Here is a 9,158-nt window from a genome sequence, read left to right on the forward strand (position 1 = left end):
GAATAAATTCACAAACAAACAAATTAAGTACACAAACCAGCATAAAACATATATATACGAACCCCGAACACATTTCTACTAAATAAAATATAGCGCCGGGGGGAAAAGTGGTCTCTCGAGAGAACACCTTGGGAAGGGCGCGCGGTGTCTCCCGGGAGCCGTCAGCAAGAAAGCGATAAGTGTGGAGATGCGCGCGTGGAGCAAGAAAGTGTGGAGAACGCGAGGTTATGCATAGAAATGGGGGTGCCCTCGGTTTCGTTTTGGGTTTCCACACGCGGCGCCCCAAACTGACAGTTGAGTACGTTAGCGGTTAGAGCTTTCAGCTTAGAGAAGCGACGCAAGAGCGATGTGTCGGATGCCGCCGTGGAAGCACAGCCTGGCCCACAACCGCGTCGAGTTCGTCACTCGGGGCAGAAGACGAGCACCTCGTTGAGCAGCTTCGCGTCGGCGAGCGAGAGGCCTCCCTCCTAATCAAAGAGCCACTCCGCGAACTCATGAGTGGAGTGTAACTAAAAGGGCGGGCCACAAGCCTCCCCCTCCTCGAGCGGCTTTGGCGGGAAACCTCCCTTGAGCGAGAAGGCGACGCCTGCGGCGAGGAGCGTGAAGAGGAAGTGTGGAGAAGCTAACGGCGCGAAAGCCACCTCTGCTGAGCGTGTCGGCGGTACCGGGCGCGAGAGAAGCAACGTGCCGCTTCAGCTGGTCGACTGTGTGTGTGTGGTTCGCCTTGATGACCGCCTGTTCACAACCGCGCGCTGTGAAGAGACGCCGTTCACAGCATGTCGGGCCGCCAGCCGTGAAGAGGGCCTTGCTTCCGTCCGCCATGCGGACCTACAGCAGCACCAATAACACTAGTTAGCACACCTTTTTAGCACTAGCACCTCCCATCCTTCCGCCATGCGGACCTACAGTAGCACCAATCAGCACTGACGCACCCCTTTAGCACGCTGCTCCTCCGCCATCTGCGGACCTAAAGCATGAAATCAACACTAACTAGCACTGCGTAGCACAGCGCTGCTTCTCCGCCATCTGCGGGCCCGCAGCGTGGTTGTGGGCGACGCCTCGTCGACGACAATCGGCTCGGAGGGCGTGCGGGCCTGCGGAGATGTCTCGGCTGTCTCTCGGCTGTCCCTCGGCTGTCTCTCGGCTGCCTCTCGGCTGTCTCTCGCCTGCCTCTCGGCTGTCTCTCGGCTGTCTCTCGGCTGTCTCTCGGCTGCCCCTCGGCTGCCCCTCGGCTGCCTCTCGGCTGCCTCTCGACTGTCTCTCGGCTGTCTCTCGGCTGTCTCTCGGCTGCCTCTCGGCTGTCCCTCGGCTGTCTCTCGGCTGTCTCTCGGCTGCCTCTCGGCTGTCTCTCGGCTGTCCCTCGGCTGTCTCTCGGCTGCCCCTCGGCTGTCTCTCGGCTGTCTCTCGGCTGCCTCTCGGCTGTCTCTCGGCTGTCTCTCGGCTCGCCTGCCCCGCGAGCTCCTGCGAGAGAGAGAGCGCCATCGCCAGCTGCTCCTCCTCGCTGAGGTCGGCAACCTGGCGCCGGGCCATCAAGCATGCATCCGTAATTACTGCACGAGGGACTTTTATGGGCTTAGTGAGGATTGCTTAAGTACTACGGTTACTCGATCGTGGAGAATGGCCGTAGGGAGTACTTAAGCTAATTATCATCAAAGCAGCCTGACACCGGGGCATCAAGCATGCGGTAGACGATTAATGCACGAGGGACTTATGGGCTTAGTAAAGATTACTGAAGTACTAATGATCAAAGCGAACTGGCGCCAAGGCATCAAGCATGCATTTGATGAGTACTGCACGAGGGACCCATGCACTCGTTAATCGCCCATTAACTCTTTCAGCGACCTCCACGTATGCACACATCAATTAGTTATTAATTAAAAAGCGACCTCCGCCGGCGCGGGCCGCTTGCTGCCGCCGAGCGACCGCCCCTGCCCCGAGAACGCCTCCACCTATCAGAACATAATGATAGATTAAGAAACTTGCTGATACTGCCCTGCCCCGAGAACGCCTCCACCTATCAGAACATAATGATAGATTAAGAAACTTGCTGATACTGCCCTGCCCCGAGAACGCCTCCACCTATCAGAACATAATGATAGCTTAAGAAACTTGCTGATACTGCCCTGCCCCGAGAACGCCTCCACCCATCAGCCATGACTCTGAAGCTCTTTCAGTCTGCCAACCCCTGCCCCAGGACAAGGCCTCACCCTGTTGATGGCTCGTCGAAACCTCACCAACCACTCACTCCGAACTGCCCCAAGAGCTAAGAATGGCCTGCCCTCCTCCCCCTGTGGCGCCTCCCGCCATCTCTATGCCACATGCCCGCCACCTCTCGGAGACCTCTCTTCCACAAACCCCACCACCTCTCGGCCATCTCTCGGCTACGCCTCCACCTTCGGCGCCTCCTGCCGCGGCGCCGCGTTGCCAAACGTCGACCCTACTCACGGCACCGCGCCTCGCCCCTGCCCCTTCCCCCTCAAACATCTCCCTCCGCGCTACTGCAGTCGTCGCGCCGCTAAACTCGGCGGGCTCGTTCGGGTCGCGGGGCGGGCTCGCGGGGTCGACCCAGTTCGAAGGGGGCGCCCCCTAGGAAGGAGGAGGCATCGAGGGCTGGTTGGCTAGTCCCGCGTCCACACCCACCGCGCTGGTGCCCGGTCCGAGCCAGACCGTTCGTCACACCTGTCTACCTACACCTAAACCTCTAGCTCGTGGTGCAAGGACTAGTTGATGGGCGAGAGAGGGGTGTGAGGACCTCGGCCAGATCTCGGCCAAATCTCGGCCAGATCTCGGCGGATCTCGGCGGATCTCGGCCGCCTGATTGCGCGGCGCGGGCTGCGGCCAGCGGTCTCCTATTCGCCACACAACGGGGGAGGCTAGGGCGTGCGAGTCGGCAGCAAGGCAATGGCGGTGCGGCTGCTGGTCCATTCCTTTGACGACAAAGACTGTCCAGTTGTCCGAGGCGAGGTTGCGGAGCTCGGAGCTGTGAACGGGGCAGGTGGGGAGAGGCTAGCACAGCGAGGAGGCGGCGGAGGTGTCGCGGTTTGAAGAGCGCCGAAAGAGCTGTTGAGACGTCGCATCTCCCACATCTCCCCACATCTCCCCCATATCTCCCCGCCTCAGGCCCGAGAAGTTGCCGCTCGACGTGATCCGCTCAGGCGCCATCTGGGTCGAGTTGCACGACCACCTGTTCACACCGGCAGCTGTGAAGAGAGCCAAGGCGTCCCGCGGCTCTGGCGGTGAACACGCCCACCTGTTCACAGGCACAGCTGTGAAGAGACGCCGCCCACGCAGCGGCGTCTCCTCGGCGCGTGGCCACCACTGGTTGTTGAGCTTGCGGAGGCAGTACCAGTGCGAGTGCCGGTTAAGCACGAAGCCCGTCTGCGCGTCCGGCGACTGCATCAGGCTCCGGTTCTCGGGCCGGCGCGAGTCCTCGAGCGCGAGACCAAACACGTTCTGCAGCGCCTGCGAGAGGACCTGGATGGAGAAGTTGCCCGACGCGTCGACGTTCGACGAGTCCTCGCTCATGAACGCGCGCGCCTCCGCCGTCATCCCCGCCTCGAGCATCAGCTTCCGCTCCTGCTGGTCGAGCGCGGTCGCGATGTCGGCGAGGTCGCCGGCGGTGAAGTGCGGGCCCTGGAGCAGGTTGTTGAGGCAGTGCTGGCCGCAGAGGGCGGCCTCCTGCCGCTCGTGGTAGAGGTAGACCATGCGCGGCGGCTGAGAGGAGGAGAGAGGCGAAAGGCTGAAAGAGGCGCCCGGCTCGCGAAAAAGAAATTTGGCATCCCGTGTGTGTCGTGTTCAGGGTGGGCGACGGCTAGCGCATCACACCCCTCTCCTTAAAATCCCTGTGTGGTGGCGGCGTGCCGTCCTCCCATCCCTCCCTTGGGTTGTCTGTTTTCTTTCTTTCTTCTTCAGGTCTGGTGTATCACACTCCTCTCCTTAAAATCCCTGTGTGGTGGCGGCGTGCCGTTCTCCCATCCCTCCCTTGGGTTGTCTGTTTTCTTTCTTTCTTTCTTTCAGGTCTGGTGTCCATTATAGCTCCAAGAAGAGGGGGCGGTCTGCTGCTAGGGGAAACCCGGAGCGCGGAGCCAACCCTCGGAGACCCGTGTTTACTTTACGGCCCTTTCCCTGCGAACGCGCACTCCCCCTAGGGGTCAGGGCTCTCTAGCCCGTAGCCCGATGCCGATCATCCGGCCCGCTGGGTGCGCTTCTTAGCTCCCCGGCCCTGGATGTGAGGTTACCGACTGCACTCCAAGTGCTCCAAGTTACTGAGTCGAGAGGCAAATCCATGCAGTCTGTGTGCTGCATGCTACAAGAGCGTGTCACACATGCTACAAGAGTGTTTCCCCCCTAACTGCAGGACGTGAGTGAGTGAGTGAGTGTGTGTGTGTGTGTGTGTGTGTGTGTGTGTGTGTGTGTGTGTGTGTGTGTGTGTGTGTGTGTGTGAGTGTGTGTGTGTGTGTGACACACTCACAGGACCCGCCTCCTGATAGTTTTTCTGAGGGCGCCTTCGTTGTTAATAATACAACCCAATGGTCCCTTGCGAGCGGTCCTTTGTTGCAGTCGCACACACGCACACGCCACGCGCCCACTGCCCCGCCCAGGCGTGCAGAGTTTTTCTTATATTCGGCGCTTTTTGTGTCTCTCATCATGTTCTCGCCGCTCATGCCGGCGCTCGTCAACGTTGGGTCCGAAGAGATAGTGTTGACGGGCTCCATGTTCGAGGCGGGATACACCGTCGAGCGCGAGGGGCGCGGCGCCATGCGGTACGGCAACGGCGACTATGCGGGCGAGTTGCAGGAGGGTCGGCCCGAGGGACGCGGCGTCTGGGGGAGTTTCGGCGGCACCGTCTACGAGGGCGAGTGGAAGGCGGGTGTGCGCGAGGGGCGCGGCGTCTACCGGCACGCCGACGGCAACGTCTACGACGGCGAGTGGAAGACGGATAAGAGGGAGGGGCGCGGCGTCGAGCGGTACGCCGACGGCACCGTCTACGAGGGCGAGTGGAAGGCGGACGAGAGGGAGGGGCGCGGCGTTATGCGGTTCGCCAGCGGCGACGTTTACGAGGGCGAGTACGAGGCGGACATGCCGCAGGGGCGCGGCGCCATGCAGTACGTCAACGGCGATACCTACGACGGCGAGTGGAAGGCGGGCAAGAGGGATGGGCGCGGCGTCTACCGGTACGCTGACGGCAGCGCGGATACGGCCTTCTACAAGCAGGAAGCGAAAGTCGGGGAAGGATTGTATCTGACGGCGACGACCGCGACCCGCCTGCGAGACGGGAAGGGGGTTGCGCTCATCTCGCTGGAGGAGGCGCGGCGGACCGTCAAACGGCTCGGACTCCCCCTTCCGTCTCCGTTTCCCACCACCGACGGCACCGTCTACGAGGGCGACCGGTACGAGCTGAGCCATGAGCACGCTGCCGAGGTGAGCAACACGAAAACTTGCAAGGGCGGGGAATTCAAGCAGGGGGAGTACGAGGGCGAGTACAACGCGGCGGGAGAGCGCGAGGGGCGCGGCGTCATGCGGTTCGCCGACGGCGACATCTACGAAGGTGAGTGGAAGGCGGGCTTGTTTGAGGGGCGCGGCGTCTACCGGCACGCAGACGGCGGCGTGGATGCAGTCTTCTTCAAGCAGAGCGCACCCGTCGGCGAGGCTGTCCGGTGGATGGCGGACGGGCAGCGGGCGGCGCGGCTGCGTGACGGGAATCTGGTGGAGATGATCTCGCTGGAGGAGGCGCGGCGGACCGCCGAGCGGCTCGGATGGCTCGGACTCCCCACATCCCCTCTCGAGGAAGCTCATTTGTTCTAAGTCTGAAGTCTGAAGTCTGTAGTCTGGACGAGTCACCTTGGCGACGGCCGACGGTGTGAATAGGCGGTAGCGAATTCTTCTTTAGTGCGCGCCCCAGTCCCTGACCAGTGTTGTGCGATCTGTGAAAAAATCCTCGCGCAGGACCGCGGGAAATTATTTCTTTTTTTGAGCGCGTACAGACTGCCATGCAGCTCCCTCCGGACTTCTCGCTCAAGGCGCCCAAGACGCGCGACCCGCAGTCGCCCGCCGGCGCGCTGATGCGCCTCGGCGGCGGCTCCACTCCGACGCCGGCGCAAGACGCCTTCTCGCCCTTTGCCCGCCGCCCGCCCCGCGCTGCCGCCGCCGCCGCCGCCGTCGCCGAGGCGGCGGACGTACAAGCCGCCTCTTTCGGGCCGGAGAGCGGCGTCGGCGCGGTCCTGGGCGCCGGCGGCGCGACCGCCCACCTCTCTGTCCTCGCTGAGTACCCTCCGGAGGTGGCGGCCGAGATCCGGACGCGGCAGGTGGTCGGGAGCGCGCAGCCCTTCTCCCTGGGCGGCGGGGCGGCGACGGGCGGCTCGGCGGCCATGTCGACGCTCTGCTGGGCCGCGTACGGCCAGTCCCTCGTCGTGTGGCGCGGGGGGCTTCCCAACGCCTCGCACCGGCCACCGCCTCCGCCGGCCGGCTGCTCCGGTCTCGCGCTGCTGCACATTCAGATGTTAGACGCTGTGCACTGGTAGGCTCGCGCCGCCGTCCGCCGACTGCTCGGTCTCGCACGCGGCGCTGACCTGCGCGCTGGCGCCGCTGCGCGAGGAGGGCGGCGGCGGCACCGAGGCAGCCTCTCCCGCCGTAACAAATCATTTAAGAATTCACTCCATGATGCGTTGATAACACTTCATTTAATAACTCACACTCCATGATGCGTTGATAACACTATCATTTAATTAATTCACACTCCATGATGCGTTGATAACACTATGGCAAAGCAAGATTGAGATCAGAGTCATGAGACTACAGTGAGTAACGATCGCGTTCCTTGCCAACGCATCAGGCGCCTCTCTTGCTCGCCGTCTGGGCTGGCCAGGCGCGCAGGCCTAGAGCTTGTTCACCACTACACCCCTAGCACACCACATTGTGTGGCCTCGGCTTGGACGGCACTACAGCTAGTGTGCCACACGCACATACACACGCACATGCACGTGCACATGCACACGCACACGCACACGCACACGCACACACGCACGCACACGCACACGCACACACACACACGCACATACACACACGCACACACATGCACATGCAACATGCACACGCACATGCTGATGTGACGATGCCACGAGGCGTGTAGCCCAGGCGCGGGACGGCCGGCCGACGCACACACGAGAGCCGCTGGTCACTGAGATACTGACAAGTCGACTAGAGATGACGATAGTGCGATGGTGGGCGAGGCGCGGGACGGCGCGGCGCCCTGCACCGCTAGGATGTGACGTGTGTGATGTGACTCTCCCTCTCTCTCGATCTTCCAGGCGTGGGACGGCCGAGCGACCTACACGGCCGCGGCGTACTGCCTTCCCCCCCCAACCGACAGAGAGGCGCGAGGCAGAGCCGAGACACAGCCGAGACAGCAGCGAGGTGTCACCGAGGTGTCGCCGAGATGTCGCCGAGATGTCGCCGAGATGTCGCCGAGATGTCGCCGCCGAGATACAGCCGAGATACAGCCGAGATACAGCCGAGGTATCGCCGAGGTATCGCGCGCAGGTGAGGTGGACCCTGTTCACACCTCCCTCCGCCGCGGGGTGTGTGAACGCCCCCCGCCTCTTCACAGCGATGCCGCGGTTCGAACAGGTGGAAGCGTCACTCGCTCGAGGAGGAGGAGGCGGGGGCGGGAGGGCGGCCGGCCGCCTCGCCGCCCTCACCGCCGCCGCCTCCGCCCCCCTCCTCCTCGCCGAGGGACTAATCTCCCCCTCGAGCTCGCCGCGGCTAGGCGCTGATCATTGACGGCTAGTTCTTTTTCTTGACTAGGCGAATCTCCCCTCGAGCTCGCCGCGCCTTCACCCTCCTCCTCCTCCTCCTCCTCCTCCTCCTCCTCCTCCGCCTCGCGCGTGTGCGCCGCGCTGCTGTCTGTCTCTTCCCCCGCCGCCGGCGCCACCACCCTCTCCCCGCTCTCTGCCTCCGGCGCACACCGACGACGAACTGAGAGGTCCCCTCTCTTCCACCAATCAGGCTCTTCCGGCCTCTACCCTCTCTCAGTCTCCGGCAGCGAAGGCCTGCGCAGCGCCGTCCTCAGCGCGGGGGGCGGCGGGGGGGGCCTCACCCTCACTCCGCACCCCTCCGCCTCCTCCGCCTCCTCGGGCTTCCGGTCGCTTCTCGGCGCCGCACGCCGCCGCTTCCCTCCGCCTAACGCCTCGGCCTCCTCCCTCTGATGCGCCGGAGGGGGAGATTAGGCTCTGTCGCTTCCTACCTTCGCGGGGGAGGGGGAGGAGGAGGAGGAGGAGGAGGAGGAGGCGACGCGCTTCGGGGCGACGGCGGCGGCGGAGGCGACGGCGGCGGCGGCGCGCCCGTGCGGCTCGCGCCTTGCAGCGGCGGCGTGCTGGTGCTGCGCGGGGAGGGAGGGGTGGAGGTGTGGGGCGTGGAGGGGGGCGGGGGCGGAGGAGGAGCAGTCTTTTCCCTCGGCGCCTCCTGCCCCCTCCTCCCCCTCCTCCGCAAGCACCAGCGCATCGGAGGCGCGCCCGCCGCCGCCGTCTCCGTCGCCGCAGCGCCGGCTGCGGCGGATGGGCAACCGCGCCCCTCGCTGCTGTCCGCCGAATGGCTCAGTTCTGGTTGCTAATCAGTCAATTCTTAATTAGGACTCCGCGCGTCTTCCTGCTGGCAGCCTCCCTCCCCGCCGGAGGGAGGGAGGTTGCCCTCACCCTCTTCACCGTTTCGCTGGGCGGCGAGGGGCGCCTCTCCCTCGCCGCCCCCTCCGACGCCCTCCCCGCCTCCCTCGCCGCCTCCCTCCAAGTCTACCCCTCCCCCGCTGCGGAGCTCGCCTCCTGCTGCGACCACCTCAGCTTGCTCGGCGGCGGCGGCGGCCCCCTCCTCGTCGTCTCCTCCGCCTCCCTCTCCTCGCCTCGCTTCTCCGCCCCCTCCGCCCCCTCCGCCCCCTCCGCCCCCTCCGCCCCCTCCGCCCCCTCCTCCTCCTCCTCCTCCTCGGTCTCGATTGGTCTCGGAGGCGGCGGCGCGGCGCTGCTGCAGCGACACGTCCACGACGCGTCCATCACATGTCCGCGACACATGCAGGCGGCGGGGCGTGGCTGCTGCGCGACGCGACCGGCGCCCCCGCCCTCGCCAGGGTGAGCGGCGGGGGCGGCGGGGGCAGCGTCGCCTCCTCCCTCCTC

General features: G+C 64.4%; 2 protein-coding genes across 2 annotated transcripts; one reads left to right on the forward strand and one right to left on the reverse strand.

Moving 5' to 3' along the window:
- Window positions 1-265: 265 nt before the first annotated feature.
- EMIHUDRAFT_462657 (hypothetical protein) lies at window positions 266-3,705 on the reverse strand (the record flags this gene model as incomplete). Its single annotated transcript, XM_005785627.1, has 13 exons — window positions 266-464; window positions 537-586; window positions 666-735; window positions 805-821; window positions 1,028-1,094; window positions 1,447-1,515; window positions 1,887-1,949; window positions 2,394-2,437; window positions 2,514-2,586; window positions 2,815-2,849; window positions 2,928-2,980; window positions 3,116-3,184; window positions 3,317-3,705. The coding sequence occupies 13 exons, from the start codon at window positions 3,703-3,705 to the stop codon at window positions 402-404; spliced, it is 1,062 nt and encodes a 353-aa protein (XP_005785684.1). The 3' UTR covers window positions 266-401.
- Window positions 3,706-4,779: 1,074 nt separating this feature from the next.
- On the forward strand, window positions 4,780-5,604 carry EMIHUDRAFT_46225 (hypothetical protein; the record flags this gene model as incomplete). The annotated part of the gene is made up of 2 exons (XM_005785628.1): window positions 4,780-5,223; window positions 5,470-5,604. Coding segments are annotated over 2 exons (579 nt in total), but the record flags the coding sequence as incomplete, so codon positions are not given.
- Between the last annotated feature and the right edge of the window lie 3,554 nt (window positions 5,605-9,158).

This window comes from Emiliania huxleyi (assembly GCF_000372725.1).
Source record: "Emiliania huxleyi CCMP1516 chromosome Unknown EMIHUscaffold_16, whole genome shotgun sequence".
Taxonomy (NCBI): domain Eukaryota; phylum Haptophyta; order Isochrysidales; family Noelaerhabdaceae; genus Emiliania; species Emiliania huxleyi.